The sequence below is a fragment of the Dama dama genome, chromosome 13, assembly GCF_033118175.1.
Source record: "Dama dama isolate Ldn47 chromosome 13, ASM3311817v1, whole genome shotgun sequence".
Classification (NCBI taxonomy): Eukaryota; Metazoa; Chordata; class Mammalia; order Artiodactyla; family Cervidae; genus Dama; species Dama dama.
The window spans coordinates 63,945,733-63,968,428 of NC_083693.1; the positions used below are offsets into that span (position 1 = coordinate 63,945,733).

The window sequence follows — 22,696 nt, forward strand, 5'->3', positions numbered from 1 at the left end:
TCCTCTGGCATCCTCTTCTCCTTTTGCCTTCAATCTTTCCCAGCATCAGGGTCTTTTCCAATGAGTTGGCTCTTTGCATCAGGTGGCCAAGTATTGCAGCTTTGGCTTCAGCATCAGTCCTTCCAATGAATATTCAGCATTGATCTCCTTTAGGATTGACTGGTTTGATCTCCTTGCAGTCCAAGAAACTCTTAAGAGTCTTCTCCAGCATCACAATTCAAAAGCATCAGTTCCTCGGGGCTCAGTCTTCCTTATGGTCCAACTCTCAAATCTACACATGATTACCAGAAAAACCATAGTTTTGACTACATGGACCTTTGTAAGCAATGTGATGCTTTTGCTTTTTAATACGTTATCTAGATTTGTCACAGCTTTCCTTCCAAGGAGCAAGCGTCTTTTAATTTCATGACTGTAGTCACCATTCCGCAGTGATTTTGGAGCCTAAGAAAACAAAATCAGTCACTGCTTCTACTTTTTCCCCTTCTATTTGCCATGAAGTGATGGGACCAGACACCACAATCTTAGTTTTTTGAATGTTGAGTTTTAAGCAAATATTTATCAAGCACTAAAAATACAATGGTGAACAGGACAGAAAGTTCCTGCTGGACATAGAGATGTTAAATACATAATCACAAATGTCTATTTATCACAGTTATGGAGCATGCACCAGACACAGTGTGGGACGCTGTGGTCACTGCTGTTGGCTCTGGAGTTCATCGTCTGCCGTGGCGCCAGCATCCCATCTTGCTTCACTTTGCTCACAGTGGCCCCGGCAGAGGTGGCCACCCCTCACCCAGCTCAGATGCAGAAAACAGATGACTTGTCTTTCTCCCCAATGGGAATGAAGCTGAGTCCGGGATTTTTGTGCCTTTGCATTATTAATATAACCTCCCTTAAATTATTATCCTCTGCTTCCCACGGGAACTGTTGAAGATGCCAATTTCATACTGATTCCGGATGCAAAGTCTGTTCTGTCTGACCTCATTGATTCCTGGGGGATGTGTTAAGACCCGTGAAATATGTGGGGCTCATAAATCAACTCTGGCTGGGTTTCTGCAAACGTTTTAGTTTGAAGGAAAGTCATTTCACACTGACAAGTCCCCCATGCCTCACCGCCTCCCATCCTCGACCCGCCCACCGTCCCCTGGAGTCCATCGATGCTGGCTGCCTGGGGCAGGGCCCAGCACTGGCTGTCCCCATCTCCCCTCTGGCCCAGGTCCGACAAGCCGAGGGGAATGGGAGGTCAGTCCTTAGCATCCAGTCTGATGTCTGAGGCCCTCTGGAGGGAAGGAATCCTGTGAATGTCCTTTCCCTGCCAGGCCCCAAGGAGATGGCCCAGGGACCCTTCCCCAAGCATGCACCTCTGTTTCCAAGACAAATAGGAGCCTCCCGCTGCTTGTTGGGTTCCAGAGGATGCCAATGGCAGGGCTGAATGGCGCCCCTTGGAGTTGTGCAAGGAGCTGACCCTGGCTGGAGGTGGATCCTTGAGAGCCAGTCCCTCCCAGGGCAGAGAAACAAAGCCCTGGTTCCAAGGAGAGCACAGCTTATCACAGATTTCCCCTAGCACAGCCCAGGGCAGAAAGGATGGTGGAGGTAAGGTCTCTCGGTAAGTCAATCTGAGCAGATGATTCTTCACAAGCCTCTTTTCCTATCAGCCCCTCAGCTACAGTGTAAATTCAATTCAGTTCAATGCTTGCTAAGTGCCAGTGGTCCAATGAAGCATGCTGGGTGCAGGCGCACACCATGAGCACAGCCCTGGCACTCAAGGGACAAAGAGACGCTTGGTCATCATGGTCCCCCTTTGGCGTCCAGCACAGTGGGAGTCATTCAGGGGGTGTGCTTTGAGGGGGTGATGAGAGACCAAATGTGGAAGTGAGTGAAGGTCTCCCCCCAGTCACCTGGGTTGAACGGTGCCCACGCTTTCCTTCTATTCATCCCGTCACTCATCCATTCATTAGTTGCCAATAGCTTGTTGAGAGAGGAGGGCATGGCAACCCATTCCAGTGTTCTTGCCTGGAGAATCCCCATGGACAGAAGAGCCTGGCAGGCTACAGTCCATGAGGTCGCAAAGGGTCAGACATGACTGCATGACTAAGCACAGCACAGCTTGTTGAGAATTCACGCCGCCAGATGCTGAGGGTAAACAGTGGATGCTGGTGCAGCGGCTGCATCCAAGGAAGCCCCAACACTGTCTCAACTCCCAACACCCATGTCCTGGTGAGAGCACGTGGACTCCTGCCTGCCCTCTGTCACATACCTGGAGGCTTCCAGGAAGCCTAGCCTTTCTGCCCTCGAGCAGGAAACCACCCAGCCTGCTCGAAGATCATCTGACCCAGGTGTCTCTAAATGATGGGTCAGCCCAGCCCACCAGCACTTCCTAGTCACTGCCTCCTGGGGCAGTGTGGTCTGGAGTCTGTCTTTCTATCGGCATGTCCGCATGTCCAGAGAGGCTGGCAGCTGAAGAAAGAACGAGTATACCCATCTGGCCCCTTGGCACCCCCAGAGGCAAGAGAGCCCCAGAGAATGACTCAAAGGCAGCCCCTTTGGTTGAGCAGGGATCAAAGTGGAGCAGGGAAGAAGCATCAACACATGGTTACAAATGCAAAGGCGGTTCCCCTCCCTTTCCCTCCTGACAGCTGCCCACCTGGGATAAGCCACCAGTGAGCAGCTGCCACTTGTCTCCCCCTGTGCTGGGCAGGGATTGGTTAGATGTGATGCGACAGAGGGGCTGCTCCTCTGTGGAGAGGGTGGTGGGAGTGACAGACAGCAGCGATTGTTTGTGGGGTGTAGACAGCACATCCTTTGCTAAAACCAACTCCACAGGGTAAGCACTACCATCCCATCTGGAAGAGAGGTCTCTCAAAGGGTTTATAGCTCGGAGCCAGGCACCTGTGCTGGGGGTGGCATTTGAACTCCAGCATCTCTGAATCGCAAGCCCATGCCTTCCCCACACATCACACACCCTCCACCACTCCCTGGCCTGTCACCCAGTCCCTCCAGGCCTTTGAGAACACAAAGATCCCCTTTCTTGGCATAACAGCAGATATAACTCAGGCCTATCAGACGGTATTTACGCGAGGGTGTTGTTGTCGGCAGCATTAAACGTGATTCCTCATTTATGGCTTGGATCAGTTTCCTTGTAGGCATGCACGCACTCTCCGCAGCACTAACACTTTGCTTTCATATGGCATTTTTACTTATTTCATCTAATTTCATCTAAGAGCACAAAGAGTTCCCAGATCACAGTTTCTTGCATCACACTGGGTGTAGGAGCCACGCATATGCCCCTGTGGACCCCGCCTACACACGCAGATCAGAGCCACAGGGAGCTGGGGCAGAAGCTGCGAGGCAGGCAGAGAACCTCTGCGAGCAGCTCTGCTCCCGGGTGTCCAGTGGTGTGCTCACCCCACTTCATCAGAGGGATCTTTGAAAAGAAATCTACCACCTGCCTCGATGACGAAAGAGGAGGTACAATCGTCTTCCTACATGTTGGGAACCACGGAACTTCTTTGAGAACCACAGTTACCAGGCACCTCCCACTAATTTCAAACACATGTGGCTAAACAGGCTGCAACGGTCCTCTTGGCCCTGGCCCCAGAAGGTGACTGTAACCTTGTGCCTTCCTGCCCTGCAGCAGGGCTCTCTGGAGACCTGGCCTTACATTTGCTTTTGCCAGAACCATCCACAGCAGGGTTGGAGCTGCCGCGGCTCAGAGTCCACGTTTCTCCATCCTCCTGCAATACCACTTGCTCTTCACACACAACTGGCTAATCCCGGAATGGAACATGATGAAAAGAAACATGACCAGACCAAGGAACATAAGGTGAGAGCCAAGAAAAAGTTGTGGTTCATTGAGAAAATGGCCATGCGAAGCAGCAGGGAAGTGCCTACCACACACACAAAGGCCCGGAGAGTTCCCGTCCAGCCCCAAGGCCCGCCAGTGCCCTGACCTCACCGCGGGCCTAGGCCAACCCCTGCAGCCAGGTCCAGCTGTGGGTAGGTCGGGCTTCCTCACAAATGGAGGACTGGCATGGTCCCAGCAGATTTCACCGAGCACGTGGGCTGGTTGAAACACACAAGTAGAGACGGACCACGTTACAAGCAATCCAGGTGGGAACGAGTTAACAGAAAACCCAGGCTGTCTGGACACAACCATCATCTTCCCTTAGGACCAGGGATTGAAGAAATCATCTGGTCTACGGTATGTGTTTTGCAGACCAACGAAGCCACGGACCCATTTCTCAGAGTAATGATTTTAATTGCATAAATTATATTCATAGGATTATGAAAGAAACCAATAATACTGAAAGTTTTCAAAATATTTTTTAAACAAATGTACAATATATCTTAGAAATGACAAGTTTGGGCAGTAGGTCTAGTATCTCCCACAATTGTGCAGTGATGGCAAGTGGGACTATTTCAAAATACATCAAGATCTTCAAAGTATGTCAGAATAACTGTACAGCTCTAATGTGATGTATAAATATCTGTGTTTCTCTTGTCAATACTGCCACAGGTATTGCTAAGTGTCCTGTGGCACTTTATTGCCTATATAAAGGTGGATAATGTTAAATTTCATTAGAAGTTAGTAGGGGAAAAAAGATGAAAACCAATCTGCTAAAATCTGTCTACAGATCCCATATTAAGACCCCTAGTCCCTGCTTTTTACAGATAATAAACCTTAGGCCAGATAAGCCAAGTGACTTTCTTAATATCACACAGCTAATAAATAGCTAATCTGGGATCAGAGAACATTTCTTACTGATGTCCTAACTTTACCACTACAGCATGATGCTTCAATTTAGACTTTAAAAACATTTCTTTGGGGCTTTTTGTTTTTGTTTCTCAACAAAAATAAAACATTCTTCTAACAAATTCAAACAATATGGGAATTACATTAAAAATAAAGTTTCTACCTTTCTTCAAATGCAGGCCTATCTAAGGGTGGACAGATGGATGATAGCTTTCCTGGACCAGCAGCATCACATCATCCAGGAGCTTCTGCAAAATGTGGAGCCTCAGGCCCCACAGCAGACCTGCCAAGTCAGATCTTCCCCACAGGTGACTCTGGGGCACATTTGTATGCGAGAAGAGCTGTCCTGGACACCCTCCTGGAGTCCCTTCTCTGCTGAGTTCCCCTTGGAAGCACAAGTAATGCCAATTCCTGCCACCAAAAGTGGCAAGAATTCAACCCCCAATGCTCTAAAAGTACTCTTTTCTTGTTGCTGTTTCTGCTGCATAACCAAGTGAATCCGCTCTGCGTATACACATGTCCCTTCCCTCTTGAGCCTCCCTTCCACCACCACTTCCCCCATCTCACACCTCTAGGTCATCACAGAGCCCCGAGCTGACCTTCCACTGCTATAAAGCAGCTCCCCATGAGCTATGTATTTTATGCATGGTAGGGTATATATATCAATGCTACTCTCCCAATTCATCCCACCCTTTCCTTCCCCTCCTGTTCACATGTCCATTCTCTACATTGGCATCTCTATTCCTGCTCTTAAGTCTAACTCCCAGAGGAAAGAATAAACAATAGCAGAATAACAAGACTAGGAGTATGGAGTAGCAGAATTCATCACAGAATGATAAGATTTGACACACCTAAAATGGTATAACAACAACTGTTATTAACCCTTTCAGAAAGCCAGCCCCCATGCTAGACAAGTTATGTGAACTATCTCAGTGAAATCTCACAAATATCCTATACTAATAATTGATACTGTCATCCCGGCTTACAGATGGAAAAACTGAGGTTCAGAGAGGTGAAAATGCTTGCTCACTATCCCAGCCAGTGACTAGGAAAGATCTGAAGCAAGCTGGGATAACCTGAGTGTGGGGGCTGCACATGAACAGGCTTCCTAAGGCCCAGTTCACAGGGACATCTGAGCAAATCTGTATCCTGCCTCCATCTGGGTCCCCTCCTCCCTGGGCAGGCCCGGTCTGGTCCCAATGCCTTCAGCAGCTAAAGAGCCCAGTGGTCTCAGTTTCCTGTGCTTCCCTCCTGGTCTCATTCTGAGGACTTGGTTTCAAACCTGTATTTTAAAAAATATGAAGAAAAGCCTGCAGGAGCTGCCCCATCCAAGCTGCTGCCCTTGTCTTATCAGCTGGGTAGTTTAATTTGTTTCGTTTCACAATTAAATAACCTCTGGCTTCACCAGCATCTCAAAGCACAATCTGACTGAAGTCTCATAAAGCGCTGAACTGGGCAAAGCCCAACAAGGTCTGCAAGGTGGGTGAGTACCAAGCTCAGTTTTAGGTCATTTTAAAGGTTTTTGAGAATTAAGGCCTTGGGTCTTCCCTGGTGGTCCAGTGGATAAAACTTTTCCCTTAACCACTGAGTACAGGTTCAATCCCTGGTCGGGGAACTAAGATCCTGCATGCCACACACAGCCTGGCCTAAGACATTAAATAAATTAAGTTATAAAGATTAAAGCTTCCTTGCAAAAGGAAAAAAAAAAAGACCAGATATCAATTTTTAAAAAAACAATTAGGCATTTAATACATTTTCAGACTTGATGACTCTCCATAAGTTATTATCTCAAGACCTGAGAATCTTTCTTTTCTCAATTAACATTTACCATGATACGCTATGCAGACACTGGGTGAGATATTTTCACATGTCATCTGTGAAATAGGCATTGCTGTACCCATTTTACAGATGAGGAAACTGAGTCCCCAGTCTCAAAACTAGGAAGTGGCCAAACCAAGGTGAGCATCAAGGCCTAACTGGCTTCCAAGTCCCAGCCCTCTCCACTCCAGGAAACAGAGCCTTTTCCTGTCTCTGCCTTCTCTTTGAAAAATCTCAGGAACCTATCAGAGGCTGCCAAGTCTTTCAGCTGCTTGTTCTGTGACTAATCTCCCTTCCTTGACGGTAAGCTCTGAAGACAGTCCCATGGCTGTGCCCAGACTCCCTGCCCCCCTCAGCGCCTAAGCCAGAGCCTGGCACCAAAGAGGTGCTCTATAAACAGGGATTGACTACATGCTGGCTGACTTTCAGGAAAAATAACTCAAGAGAATGCTTCAGGCCAATGCCATTCATCTTCCAAAAGGATCCATATGTGTTCCTCTCTGCCTGCTCAGGCGCTTTGATCAATGAGAAAACCCTGGGCCAGAAGGGAGAATAAAGATATTGCTTGTAACTTCACAAATGACCAGAGGAATTCCTGTAGTCCCTGGGGCAATGTGGCCCTAGTAAAAGGCTGCTTTCTCAATTGTGAAACGTCTCACAAGCATTAGTTATTGGTGGAGTCCCTAGTTTGGCCACAGAGCCAAATTGATTAGCAAAGCCAGAATGAAGAATGTCCACCCAGAGAGGTGACAAGTTAAGCCATAAAGGAAAGACACGCCTAAAAGAGTGGCATCAACATGAGGGACCTTAGCCAAAAGTCCTGTTCTCAGAGGCAGCAAGATGCTAGAAAGGTTCCTTAGTAGGGGTTCATATTCTGGGTGCCCCAACCACTCAGCTTAGCTCACCCTTCCCTGAGTCCTCAGCATCAACCCTGTTAGCCCCACAGCATCCTGCCTGTCATGCACCAGTTCCTTCCTCCTTGCCGATTAACCAAGTCCATCTGGTTCTCCAGTCTCTGAGATGCTGACCATCAGCTCTCCCAAGTGGCCAGGATCCAAGGGACACACTCTAACCAGCCACGGGTCCCACTACCCTCATAGAGGTTGCCCTGGTGCTGAACCTTCCCCAGCCAAGATGCCGGTTTTCTTGATGACACATCCTTGGTTCATGGGCGGTAATTCTTCTGTCACTGTTCACTCAGCCTGCAAAGGTCCTGAGTGATCCAGGTTTACATCTAGGGGCTTGCTGGACTCAAATCTGAGGCCAAACTTTGTTCCAGAAAGAGCAGGGTCTAGGGATCTCCCAAGTAGAACTGAAAACAAGAGAGGTCAAGAAAGCAGCTCAGAGGCTCAGGGGACCTGGGCTCCGAGTCTGGCCCTGCCCAGCCTCCAGAGACAGAGGACAAGGAAGGAAATTGCTGTCTTAGAAGTGGGTCCAAAACCCAGAAAGAGCAAACCTCTGTGAAAGTGTCCACTTGCTTCTTTAAGCCAGACTTACTTACAGTTTATGTGCAGAAACCTGGACATGGAAAGAAGAAAAGAGCAAGGACACTGCCTAGAAAACAACTGGCCCAAAATTTAAACTTAAACTGGATCAAGTCTCTAGGTCTAACTATTACCAGTTTACAGAAAAAATAGATAGGATGAAGAAATATGTTACATACCACTCCAAGAACACAACAAGCAAGATCTCAAATGTAGGAAATTCTACAGGACAGACAACTCAGCCTCTTCAACAAATAATTGCGAAAGAGACAAAAAATATTAAGAAGCCATTAAGAGACTTGTTAATCAAATGCAATCTGTAGACCTTACTTGGATCTGATTCTAAAAAAAAAAAAAAAAGGAAAAAAGGACATTTATGAAAGAATCACAGAAATATGAACTCTATCTGGATATTAAATGATAAAAAGGAATTATTGTTAATTTTTGTAGGTGTGATAATAGTATTGTGGCTATTATTTTTTAAAGAAGCTTTATCTCTTAGAGATAGATACATTCTGAAGTATTTAAGGATAGAACGATTTGATACCTGATATTTGCTTTAAATTGATCCACTGGGTCAGGGTAAAGAAGAAACAAGAGTGGGTCTATATTGACAATTACCAAACTGGGTGACAAGTAGGTAAGTGTTCACTACATTTTCTCTGCTTCTGTCTAGGTTCAAAGTTTTACAGAACAAAAATTTATTTACCAAAAAAAAAAGCAAGAGAAAGCCCTAGTTTTTCATCAGGGCTCCAGGACTGACTCCTGTGAGGCCTGAACCTTGACCTTGTTCAGCCTCAGTTTCCTCATCCAGAGCCTGAATGGGTTCAAACCCTGGGGCAGCCCCCACTTGCTGTGTGACCTTATCAGACGGATTCTTAACCTCTCTGTGCTTCAGGGCCAACGAGAATAACAACAGTCCTGCTGTATAGGGTTGTGGTTTGGATTCAACATGTTCATTCAGGTAAGGATCCTAGCACACAGCATCGTGTGCTTGCTATTATTACAACCGCTGCTGCTGTTACTGTTATTTGAGCATCTTCTGTGTTGAGAAGGGGAAGGAGATGGCCCCTTGGAGAAGTGGCCCTCCACTCCCACAACATCCAGGTTTGAAAAGAACAGATACATGCATATATACAACAAAATCACTCTGCTGTACACCTGAAACTATCACAACATGGTTAATCAACTTCGATCCAATATAAAAGCTTTAAAAAAAAAAAAAAAAAAAAGAGGGATTCCTTGGTGGTCCAGTGGCTAAGACTCTGCTCCCAAGGTAGGGGGACCAAGTTCCATTCCTGGTCAAGGAACTAGATGCCACATGCTGCAACTAAGAGTTTGCATGCCACAACTAAAAGTTCCCGCTTGCTGCAATTAAGACTCCACTAGGCCAAATAAATACATACATTAAAAAAAAAAAAAAAAAAAAAGAAAACCCAAGTTTCAGAGACGCTTTCCAATTCTCCACATCATATGCCACTCACTCTAGCTTCCTCCACAGGATCAGACCTACGTTCACCCCCTCACCTCCTCTTTTCCCAATAATACCCACCCTGGGTTCCTTCGTTTCCTCCCCTTTCCCCTCCTCCCCGCACCCACCCCCCAGCCTTGCTTCCCCGGGCCTGTTCCCAGGCCCCGCCTCTCTCATCCCCACTCCCTCCCCGGGCCTCCTCCCTCTGACGTCTGCTCTCACAATGCCCAGAAGAACCAGTGTAAACCAGGAAAGGTGGGGTGGGGTGAAGGGAGGCGGGGAGGAACCCGGGACTTATGAATACAGAAGGCTGAACTTTTTGGAAGTGGACTGGCCCGGTGCCAGCCCTCGCCAGGGTTCCGGGATTGTATTCTCCTTACAAAAGCGCCATTATGAGGCTCCGCATCTCCCGTGAGACAGGTTGGAGGCCGTAAAAGTGCCTGACGTCACAGGGACCAGGAGATGAATAGGGTTCCCAGCCCCGTGCTTATTCTCCAGCGCTGGGATCCTGGGAAGAGGGCTGTGACGGGAGGGGTCTCATTGGAGTTCCCAGCTGTTCCCGAGAAGGAGTCTGCGGGACCACCCCACGGCCACCTGAGGCCCGCCCCCGCCCCCCGAAATCCTGGAGCGGCTCGCAGGGTCCTGACAACCCCTTCCTCACTTCAAGATGTGCATTTGGTCGCTCGGCTTCTCCAGCCCCATAGGACATCGTGAAGAGCAGCTCCTACCCCCCCACCCCCAACTCTCTTTCTCTGCCTTTTCTTCCAGATCATTCCTTTTCTACCAAATGAGAGCAGTCACGTGGGCGAGTGAGGAAAATGTAGGCTGGCTGTCAGGAGAGCAGGACCCCCATCCTACCTCTGTAATTACCTCTCTTGGTGGAGTCCACATCCCCTTTTTTATAGAATGAAGAGGCTGTGGTTAAAGATTGTTAAAGTCCCTTTCAGTTACAATGGTCTATTGTCCTAGGGGCCATAAGGAAGTACATTACTCTTTACCCCACCAGCACTTCAGTCTGTGACTTGATTGGGTCCTGTATTCTTTTTCCTTGAACACTCATCTATAGTCAATGTGACCATCAGCTTGTCACATATAGTCAGCTCCTTGTCTCTCTCTCTCTCTCTCTCTCACACACACACACACACCTCTTGAGATCAGTAAGAAAAGAGAAGTTTAGACAAGGCATAGCCAATTTTCCCTTTTGCTCTGAAAGACACTTTGTTTGCATATTATTTCCATGTAATCAAATGAAAATGCACACTCATTTGCATGGTCATATAGAAGACATGACAAAATCACCAACACAACCTCCCCAGCAGGAGGCTACAACGCCACCTTCAGAGCCCTGGAATGGGACCAACATCAGTCTTATTAAGTACCCTGATGGTCTCGCAAACTTTCAGGGCACAGGAAGGAAATATTAGAATTTCAATTCATGTTTTATTTTGATCACATCCTTTAAAATTTTCTACGTCTCACATATGCTTTACACTCCTCAAACCATATGAGACTAACAGGATATGTATATAATTTATAAGCATGCATGTAATAAGGGTCCAGGTTCAGAAGGATTTTGCAGATGGAGGATATGATCAAAAAACTTTGGAGTGATCATCACTCTAGACCCACCTTCCAATGCTGGGAACAGTTGCAAAGTTTTGGTCCAACCAAAGCCAAAGCGATGAGGGAGGATACTGGGTAACCCCCCATGAAAGCCACACTGGCCCACAGAGCTTCAGCACTCCCCCAGGCACCATCACAACACTTGCCAACAGCCTGGGGACCTCATGGTATATGGCATCTCCTTCTTCCCTGAGGTCCACTCACGCTCTGAGTTCCCATCTGCAAGGTTCTGCTTGGTCAAAAGACTGGTCCCCACCCAAGGAACACACTTTCTTTCCAGAACAATTGGCCTTGTCCCTCAAGGCTTCTTTTCTCTCAGGAGCAAACATTCCATCCAAGGGTGTGTGATGCTGAAGGCTCTAGAAAGCTGGTCCTTTTTAGATCTTTAGATCCTCTCTCTGATTCACTTAGTATATTTGACAATATATTTGTTATGGAACAGAGAAAAAACATGAGCTTGGTCTTCAAATAGATAAATGATAGATACAATTAAAAGATAGGTAGGTAGATAATAAATACGTAGATGATAGGTAAGATAGATAGATGAATACATAGATGAAAATAAGCAAAGACAAAGTAGCTTTCTGGAGACGACCTTGGGCTGGACCTGCTGGACAGGAACGTGGCTTTGCCAGTGTAGAGGAAGCCTAGGACTCTGGGCTACTCACCCACACACTGGTTGCTTTCATCCATCTGGTATCCAAAGCGGCATATGAGAGGCCTGGAGATGGTGGGGTAGTTTGGAGCTGACAGCGGGGGTGCAGCTGCTGGGTAAGAACCTGAGTAGGGGTTCGAGTAGGGGTTGGAGTAGGGCCCTCGGTACACAGGGTTCGTTCGGGGGATGCACAAATACCCGCCGTTTTGGTTGACACACATCATGTCTCCTCGGCAGGCCTCAGGGATGGTCCGGCACTCATCAACATCTGCAAGGCCACAGAAAGGACACAGGTGTTAGCAGCCCCTCGGCCACATGGTGCAAACTGAAGCGGAGCTCTGTACTGACAGCGCCAGGAAGGACCCCAACCATGATTTACCAGCATCTGCTCTCAAATATGTGGGGCAGTGCCTGGCTCATCACCATCAGGTACTACCCAAATATTAGCCAAATTAAATCAAATTGACAGGTCATCAAATACCCCCTTCACGATGTCTGGGCTGTAGCTACCACAGCCTGTACTGTCACATGCTTGATCCAAGTAACCAATCCAATTAACCAATCCATCACGTGTTCAGTCCCGTGCAACTCTTTGCAACCGCATGGATTGTATACCACCAGGCTCCTCCATCCTTGGGATGTCCCAGGCAAGAATACCAGAGTGGGTTGCCATTTCCTCCTCCAGGGGATCTTCCCGACCCAGGGATCGAACCCACGTCTCCTGCATCTTCTGCACTGCAGGCAGATTCCTTACTGACTGACTCATCAGGGAAGCCCCATATGCTTAACACGTTTCTCTAAACGAATCCACCCTGGAAACCCAAGTAAGCATATTTTTTTCATCTTACATGATGACAGCAAATGTAAAAAACACTATCAATTATGAAAAATAGAAGGTAAGAGTAAAAATAAAACATAAAACTATTAAAGAGTGTTTATCTGTGGATATATCACCCAAAAGCATCTCAGGTACTCTTGTGTGTCCATACGACACTCAGGAAACACTGGGATGGACCTCATCATTGTACTCAATTCTACTCCAAATAACAGCTGGGCAGGGAGAATGAGTCCCTTGCATCCGGAAAGACAAGGCTTGGCCAAGAGTGAGTTACTTGTTAGGAAAGTGGAGACTTACTTGAGAGTCAGCTCACACGGTGCCAACAAACAGGGCCTGTTTCCGGCCAGGCTGGTGCTCTGTTGTGTCTAGAGTTGGGGTGGGGGTGGGTTCTCTAGAAAATCAGCCTTGCTGGGCCAGGGACAGAGGAGGCCTGGACTGGGCTGCCAGCAGGAGCAGCTGACCTGACCCCACACACTGGGGCTTCTCACCAACCTTGGGGGGTCTGTTCTCCGTGGGACCGGTGAGGGGGGGAGGGCACTGATTCCTAATAGCTCACCCCTGCCACCTCCTCTGAGAGACTCATGCCAACTCCCCCGCCAGGAAAGGGAAGCGTGGAGCTCCATTATCTAGCTGTAAGCCTGACGTCATCATTAAAACTGGGGGGCCAGGGAAGACAGCTGTCACCTTCTCTGCTTCCATTGGGGCATCCTCACGCCCCTTCACCTTAAGTCAAAGTGGGAGCCTGGAGCTTGGTTTTGTCATGGTTTTCTTCCTCACCAACTGTCATTCTTTTCAACCCTAAGCTCAGAGATTACAAATGATTTGGCCTAAATCAAATACAATTTAAAAAGAAAATATACTCCCAAGGTGGGAGCCGTATTCTTTTTCTATACTCTATGCTTCGTCCACAGCACACTATTCTATATTCTGTCTCCCTGATCTTTGCTGATGCTGTTTCTACCACTTAGGATGCTGTTTCTCAGGATCTTATTCATCCTTCAACACCCGACTCAAATGTGACCTCCATGAAGGCTTTCTTTATTGACCTCAGACAGAAGGCATCACTCTCTCCCCTACTTTTGTAGGGGAGATCACCTCATCTTGGCAATGACTTTATTCCTCTCTGTTCATTTCACTCCGCCTAGATCTACCACCCCCACTAGATGGCGTGCTAGGAAAAGAGCCCTAAATTGTCCTCCTCCTTGGAACCTGCTTCCCCGGTGGCTCAGCTGGTAAAGAATCTGCCTGCAAAAACCACTACAATATTGTAAAGTAATTAGCCTACAACTAATAAAAATAAATGAAAAAAAAAAAAGAATCTGCCTGCAATGCGGGAGACCTGGGTTTGATCTCTTGGTTGGGAAGATAACCTGGAAAAGGGAAAAGCTACCCACTCCAGTATTCTGGTCTAGAGAATTCCATGGCCTGTATGGTCCATGGGGTTGCAAACAGTCAGACACAACTGAGCGACTTTCACTCACTCACTTGGAACCTGAGGAATTAGGCATGGATGGAGTGAATTTAAGGGTTTCCCAGGTGGCTCAATGGTAAAAGAATCTGCCTGTTAATACAGGAGATGCAGAAGATGTGGGTTCAATCCCTGAGTTGTAAGGATCCCCTGGAGGAGGAAATGGCAATCCACTCCAGTATTCTTGCCTGGAAAATTCCATGGACAGAGGAGCCTGGAGGGCTACAGTCCACAGAACTGTAATTCCAAGAAGTCAGACACAACTGAGTGACTGAGCATGCATGTACTCACAGAATGGATTTAGAGCTAATCAGAAGACCTTGAGATGAGAGGATTATCTGGGATTATCTGGGTGGGCCCAGGGAAATCATACAAATCCTTAAAAGTGGAAGAAGAGGCAGAAGGATTGGTCACAGAAAAAGATGTGATTAGAAACATGTGACGGACTTAACTTGTTGGCTCTGCAGGGGGAAGACCACGGAAGAGGCCAAGGAAGAAGGTGGCCTCTAGAAACTGAGAAAGGCCTTCAGTTAACAGCCAGCAAGCAAACAGGGCCATCAGTCCTCCAACCGCAAGAAACTGAATTCTGTGGAATGTAAATCAGTGCAGCCACTGTGGAATACAGTGTGGAGGTCCCTCCAAAACTTAGAACTAGAAATACCATACAATCCAGCAATTCCAATTTGGGGTATATAGCCAAAGGAAATGAAAATAGAATCTTAAAGAGTTATCTGTACTGCTATGTTGATTGAAGAATTTATTCAGGATAGCCAAATTATGGAAACACCCAAAATGCATATCAATGGATAAAGTTCATAATAGATAGATGTAATATTATTATCAATGAATATTATCATCATATGAATAATAGAATATTAATAATAATCATATGAATAGTATTCAGTCATGAGGAAGAAGGAAAAGCTGCCATTTGCAACAACATGGATGGACCTTGAGGGCATTATGCTACATGAAATCAGGCAAACAGAGAAGACAAATGCTACAAGATATCACTTACATGTAGAGTCCAGAAAAGCCAAACTTACAGAAACAGAGAGTAGAATGGTTGTCATCAGGGGCTTGGGGGTGGGAGAAATGAGGAGATGTAAATGGTACAAACTTCCAGCTAGAAGATAAGTTCTAAGGAACTAATGCACAGTGAGTACTATGAACAATACCATATTGCTGAAAATAAATCCTGAATGTTCTCACCACAAAAAAGAAATGGTAATAATGTGGCGGGAGGGAGGTGTGAGCTCTAAGCTATGATGGTCATCACATTGGAATACATAAGTGTATCGAGTCAACACACTGTACACCTTAAACTTAGACACTGATGTATGTTGATTATATCACAATCAAAATAAAAGAAAAAAGAAACTGAACTCTGCCAGCACCATGCATGAGCAACAAAATGGATTCTTCCCTCAAGCCTCCAGGAAGGAACAAGGCCCTGCCAACACCTCAGTGTTAGCCTGGTAGAACCCCCCATCAGGCTTTTGGCCTGTACATCTGTAAGATCATATAGTTGTATTGTGTAAGCCCCTAAGTTTGTGGCAATTTGTAAAGGCAGTCCTGGGAAACTGATATAGATGGGGAGCTCCTTGAGGATGGCAATCAATTCTTCCTCATCTTCACTCTGTCTCAGGGCTTGCCCAGTGCTGGGCACAAAGAAGGTGACCAATGGAAGAGTGTCATTGATTTCAGCCATCCCGTGGCACTGTTTTTGCCCATTTCTGTGGGCAAGGCTGATACAGACTTGACAATACTGAACAACAGCTAAAAGAGAAATGGCCCTGCAATGGAGCTGTGACTACACCCCCACCCAGCGAAGGACCTTCAGGGCCTCATACCTAAACACTGTCCTGATGAGCGGTCCAGGTCAAAGCCATTAGTACATTGTTGCTGCAAGAAGGAAGAGAAAGAGGAGAGGTCATTTTACGTACTTTTTTTTTTTTTAACACTATAGAAGTATTCTAACTAACCACATCACAGAAAGTACAGAAAATGGGCAAAGAAACAAGGCATTTGTAATGCCAACATCTGTTATAACCCCTTTTTGTCCCCTTTTAGGTATTTTTTTTTAACAATCATTTTACACCTAGCATCAGTTTTTAAGTTCCAGGGTCATTGTTTCAAAATGCCCGTTTTTAGCAAATTGTTATTGGGGCTTTTTCCTGCTCTAGTTATGAAGAGCAATACTAATCACATCTGATGTGCCCAGCGAGGCTTGCCCTGTGCTCACCCCTTCCTGGGAGAGAATATCATTGCCTTAAGGGCAACTACTCTCTTTCTTTGAAGGTTATTTAACTCCTTTCCAGTGCCCAGCATGAGTTCTTTGGTCCCTCTGAAATCTTGTACCCGATTACAGGGTCTGTGTATAAAATAAATCTGTACAGTGATGTAGTCAGTTTTCTAAGAGAAACAGAATTGGGGAAATTCTTTCATTTTAATCTCAGGAAGACAATTACACAAAGATGCTTCCAGAGATAGCCAGGTCTCAACAGCCCCTGAGGGTTGCAGGCTTCACATACAACTTGAGTTATAACTTCATGCATTTAGAAAAATCTCATGGGCTCAACAATCACCCTCTAGAGCTGACATGTTACAGGAATAAGTCAAGAAGGTGCGGTTTTGCCTATGAGGGCTTCTTCCCTGGCCTTCCCTATGGTTTGAGGGGAGTTAAACTTCCCTGAGCTATGGGTTGATATGTGGAGATAATAGATTCAGCTGCATTCCTGGGAGTGGGTTCAGGTGTCTTAGGGCCTGGGGGCAAACAAAATGGAATGAATGAGCCAGGAGGCTGTGCCATAAAGTTCAGAAAACCAGGAGATGTGGTAAGCCTCAACCCTCATTTGCTAAGTGCAGGTGTGGGTTCAAGTCTACTGACTGGCTTCCAAGTCTCACTTCAGCCCCTACTCACTGCATAATTTTCTATGCCTCAGTTTTCTCATCTGTAAAATGGGGATTATAGTACTTACATCTGAGTGGTTGTAAGGACTAAATTGTTAATGTGCCTAAAGTGCCTATAGTGCAATAAACACTATATTATAAACACGGCCCTCTCTAAATGTAGATGTCAACTGTCACCACTGAGCTATACTGGAGAATGCTAAGGCCTTTCCAAGGCCTAAAAGTCTTTGGTGGGACTTCCCTGGTGGTCCAGTGGTTGGGGCTTTGCCTTCCAATGCAGGTGATGTGGGTTTATTTCCTGGTCAGGGAGCCAAGATCCCATACGCCTTGTGGCCAAAAAAATGAAACATAAAACAGAAACAATACTATAACAAATCCAATAAAGACTTTAAAAAAAATGGCCCACATTAAAAAAATTAAATCTTTGCTACTTTTCTCAAGATTCTTTCCACCACCAAAGAAATCTATTTCAAAATTCTTAATATGAAGGGAAAAAAACATTTAAAGGGTGTGATCAAAACAAATGTGAATTGAAATTGTAAGATCTCCTTCCCAGACCCTGAAAGTTTGGGAGAGCATCTGTCTACTCAGTGAGAATTTGCTTGGTCCCATTTCAGGGCTCTGGTGTACATAGCTGTAACCAACAGAGGGGCTGTGTTGGTGATTTTGTCATGTCTTCTATATGTTCATGCACATGCATGTGCATTTCCACTTGACTATGTGGCCCGTCAGCCCTGCTCAGAGGTGGGGCTTCTCTCATTTCTGAGCTGGAGATGCAGAAAGGCTGCCCTGAGCTCCTCAGGAGGGATCTGCCCATATTTCTCAAGGGCTGACACAAACATCACTTTGTAAAGTCAGGGATGCTGCAGGCTTCTCCACATAGACCCTGAGGAGCTTAAGATCCCCCTTCACACTCCTCCCAGGGTCTGGGCCAAGCTGGGTCTTCACGGGTTGGGAGCTGAGTCACCCTTCCTCTGCCTACCTCCTCCAGGAAGGACACATACACACACACGGGCAACACAGGGAGAACAGAGAGGCACCAATGCTCAGAAATACTAGAACATGCTTGACTTTTTAGCACTTACAATAACTCAAGACCCCCCCAACTAACACAAATGAGGCAGCATGATCTGATTATAAGAGTCTTGGATGGCAAATCAGGACACCAAGGTCCCAGCCCTGCCACTTATAAACTGCACCATCTGGGGCAAGTCTCAGCTTCCCTGAGACTCAGCCTTAACCTCTGTACAGTGAAGAGCTCAGTTCAGGTCAACGACACGATCCTAGGATTCTAAAATGTGTGGCTGGACACCCTCAGCCTGTTTTTTAACATACTTCCTGACAAGTAACAAAATAAAAATCTTACCTGTGCATTCCCGGGACTTGGAAGACAGAGAGCCAGTATGGTCACGGTGAGTATCCTGCGGGAAGTAAGAAGCTGACGTAAATGCCCGAGACACGTCCAGCACCCAGGTCTGGGGTTATATATGCATCTCCTGCTGCCTGTGAGTTTACAATGGTGACTTTACCTTGTGCTTGTGTTTGGAGGGAGGGGCAGGCTCCAGAGCAGCCGGGGACATGCCAGATGTCCCAAACATCCCGAAGAGAACTGCGCTCCTTCCACCGGTTTCATATGTTGCATAATGTGTTAGGTGGCATTTTTTAAATAATTGAAAAAAATTTTAATGACATGATTGATTTACAACATTGTGTTAATTTCTGCTGTATAGCAAAGTGATTCAATTATACCTATATATGTTCTTTTTCATATTCTTTTCAATTATGGTTTATCACCAGATAATGAATATAGCTCCTTGTGTTATACACTAGGACCTTGGGTTTGTTTCTTTATTTGCCACGTGTATGACTTCAAGTGGCATTAAAAAAAAAAAAAAATCAGGGCTTCCCTGATAGCTCAGTTGGGAAAGAATTCGCCTGCAATGCAGGAGACCCTGGTTTGATACCTGGGTTGGGAAGATCTGCTGGAGAAGGAATAGGCTACCCGCTCCAGTATTCTTGAATTCCATGGACTACATAGTCCATGGGGTCACAAAGAGTTGCACACAACTGAGTTGACTGTCACTTCACTTTAAAAATAAACAGTTTTACTGCTTCAAAGAACAAATCTAACACCCACCACTGTGGTATTAATAATGTATTCACCACTGCTTGACCTTCACTCCTGACCCAAGGGGACTTGCCTGAGTTTTGAACATCTTCACTCTGAAATGACTACTGTGTGAAGGAGCCATTGTGCCCCTGGATGATGAAAGTACAAACGTGAAGCATGTGAGTTCCACCCAATTGAGGTGTCACAGGGAACACACATGCTCCCAGAGTGCACTCACGCAGACCCAGAGGGAGGACCGGACATGGGGACCCAGGCAGCCCCAAGAAAAAGGAACACAGTGGACACTTAGAAAGAGGTGCCAAGAAACTGTGTATCCACTTTATATCCTTCAGGTGGCTATAACCAAAAAAGTTCAAAGCTAGTAAGGCTGTGGAGAAACCAGAGCACTTGTGAACTGTTGCTGGCAAGGTATGCTGATGCAACCACTATGGAAAGCAGTCTAGAGGTTCTTCAAAAAGTTAAAAATGGAACACCATATGATCCAGCAATCCCACATCTGGACATTCATACAAAAGAACTGAAAACAGAATCTCAAAGAGACTGTTGTACACCCATGTTCACAGCAGCATTATTCACAATAGCCAAAAGGTGGAAGCAACCCAAGTGTCCATCACTAGATGAATAAACAATGTGTTGCATACATAAAAGGAATATTATCAGCCTTAAAAAGGAAAGAAATTCTGACAAGTGCTACAATATGGATGAATCTCAAGGATCTTATGCTAGGTGAAACAAGCCAGTCACAGAAAGACAAATACTGTTTGATTCCATTTATATGAGGGACCAAAAGCAATCAAAATCATAGACAGAAAGCAGAATGGTGGGCGGCAGGGGCTGGAGGGAGGAGGAATTAGGGAGTTGTTGTTTGTGGGTATAGAATTTCAGTTTTGCAAGATGGAAAGAGTTCTGGAGAATGTACTTGAATGTACTTAACACTATCGAACTGGACACTTAAAAATCGTTTAAATGGTTTTAAAAATAATCTATGCAAATACAGAATTTTATTTGGTGCTTTTTTTTTTGGTGCTATTATTATTGAGTTCAATAGAGGGTTTATCTGAGCAACTACTACTTGCAGGCAGAAAAACTACAAAACTATGACACAGACGCTGCTCTGGAGAGCAGGTTGAGGGGCCACCTGGACCAATAATGTCTAGACACTTTGGTTAAGGCATGGATAGAAATACCCAATGAGCACCAGGAGAGCCAGGCTGGGGGTAGAGAAGATCAGGGAAGACTTCCTGGAGGTGACCTCAAAGGTTTCTTCAGTAAAGCAATGGACCTGGGACCTGCTTGAATTTAGTGACCTGTTACTATCAATGTACACCTTCACTTTACAATTGCTCCCTTTAGAAAAAGAGAGTTCAAAAGACTACAAAGCTTACTCAATCTATGACACAAGGCTCATAGGAACCAGCAACGCTGGGCTACTTGGAGAGCCCCAGAATTAAGGTGCCGTTCAGAGGAAACAGGACCCTGATGTGGTGCTAGGAGAAGCAAGCCCACTCCCTTCGTCTAGTCCTCGATCCAAAGAATAACGACCATAAGAGTCCAAAAGTTTTCGTTTCATCTGAGCGCCTGCACGAGACAGGTTCTAGAACGCCAGAGACAGCTCTGACCTTATAAAGTGCAAAGCCAAATCCCAGGGCTTTTTGATATTTGCAAAGGCCAGATTTATATCTGGAAGGAATGAAAGAACAATAACAAATTTATTTTCCAGGCTGTATATTATGAATTTCAATGTTTTCCTGTTTCTTCACATGAAGTTTCCTTTCAGTTGGTTATAAAACCCTGTCTCGTTTTTGTTGGAGACAGAACAGTCTGACTGAACATAGTGGACTTCAAGACCTAGTGGGAAAGGCATGCTAACCCCATGTCTCCCCCTACCCCTGACTCCCCCGTTCCCTTTGGCCAGAGGGCAGTCCCAGGACAGGTCTCCCCTGAGAGATCCCGCCTCAAGCCCAGCCTCCTGGAAGAGCCCCAGCTGGGCCCTGGGGGCCAAGTAAGCTCCAGGCTAATTGAGACAGTTTTCAAAAATGAAATAACATCCAAGCATCCCTGCTCTGACAGTGTCACAAACAGTTACATTTGTCATGAAAAACTCCAGAAAACTCCAAGATAAATTAACTACAGGAACCCTGGGGATCCTCTGATGCTCATAACTGGTCCTCGGGACTTTCAAACACAGGTGGGTCCACCTATTTTGTGTTCCATCCTCAACTGGGAGGAAAACCAAGAGGGACCAACCGAATCTCAAATCTCAGGGCTGTCTGTCAGAGAAGTTCTGGTCTCCGATCCAGGATGACAGGATTACAGCTCCATTTTCAGCACACACACACACACACACACACACAAAATCTGTCTAAGCAGTTATGTTCTCAAGAGTTCCCTGGATAAAAACTGCAGATGTAATCTAGATAAAGTTCTTCAAGGTTGAAGGATCACTTGACTGGAACTGCAATTTCCTTAAAGAATATCAAAATGTTTGCTTACATGCGTTTCTGTCTGCAGTCCCCAGTTTTCATTGGCTCGAGACTTCTGGGTCGCATGCCCTTTGTGAATCCCACACAGACATAGAGCAAATCCAGCCCCAGGAGGTGCAGCTAGCTTGTTCGCTGGTCCAACAGCCGATGCAGCAAAATAATTGCTAGAGAACTAGTAACGGATCTCTCAAATTAAGAAAAAAATTTTTTTCTTTTTTTAAATTAAAAAAAGAAAAGAAAAATGTGGCACACAAATCTGCGGCCCTTTCGGAAAAGCAAGGGGAAAACCAAGCTCTGAGATTTTTGCCGTCCTCTGTCGGATGCTGGCTTCTGAAACTGTCTTATAAAATACCCACTCCCAAAAGAAGACTTCAAGATGGAAATTACAGAGGCGCAGCTTTTTATAATTAACAATATCATTGCATCACTAGCTAATGCCTTTTCCAATATCCTGACACAGCCTGAATCACGGCCATAGCCATTTTCCACCCATCGGGTTTTGAGTAAGGTTTCCAGACCCTGGAGGAAAAAAAAAAAAAAGTCCGGAGCAGAGAACGTACCTTTTGAATCCTGGCATGTCCAAGATGCGTGGGCAGGAGAAGCAGCTGGTGGGGGAAAAAAGAGGAAGAGCTCTCAGCGCCCGCGGGACCCCCGGAGGAGCAGTTCCTGAACTTCGGCCTCCTCTGGGCCTGTGGGGCTCTCCGAGACTTTTATTCCAGGGGGGCCGAGCCGAGGCGTGGAGAGGAAGAAGGGGAGAGCCTGGGTCCTGAGAAAGCACCTGGTTTTGCTTAGCCCTCTTCAGTAATTCAGCATTAAACCAATTGGAGGAGGAATGTTAAAAATGAACACTTCATTTTCTAAGTATGTTAAACAATGCAAATGGGGCCTCAGTCTGGACACAGCTGGTTCAGATTACAGCGCTCACCAACTGGCTAGACTCCTCACAACAATCTTGGGGCGTCTGCCAGGACCAAGTGCTCAGCGCTGGGAGGAGAGCCCTTTCCCGGCGCAGCAGTCGCCCTCGCTCGGGCTCCAGCATCTCTATGGAGGCGATTGGCG

At 46.2% G+C, this 22,696-nt stretch overlaps 1 protein-coding gene across 2 annotated transcripts in view; it reads right to left on the reverse strand.

Annotated features, from left to right (window-relative positions):
- FBLN5 (fibulin 5) overlaps positions 1 to 22,652 on the reverse strand; it is an 87,624-nt gene extending 64,972 nt beyond the window's left edge. Inside the window, exons 1-4 of one of the 2 annotated variants that reach the window (XM_061159308.1) lie at positions 22,198 to 22,652; positions 18,390 to 18,444; positions 15,964 to 16,015; positions 11,818 to 12,072 (exon numbers count right to left, since the gene is read on the reverse strand). In XM_061159308.1, coding sequence (XP_061015291.1) covers positions 11,818 to 12,072; positions 15,964 to 16,015; positions 18,390 to 18,444; positions 22,198 to 22,214 — 379 coding nt within the window. In that variant the 5' untranslated portion in view covers positions 22,215 to 22,652. Of the gene's footprint in view, positions 1 to 11,817; positions 12,073 to 15,963; positions 16,016 to 18,389; positions 18,445 to 21,647; positions 22,006 to 22,197 lie in introns of those variants that run through there. The other variant, XM_061159307.1, reaches the window with a different exon arrangement.
- Positions 22,653 to 22,696: the final 44 nt, after the last annotated feature.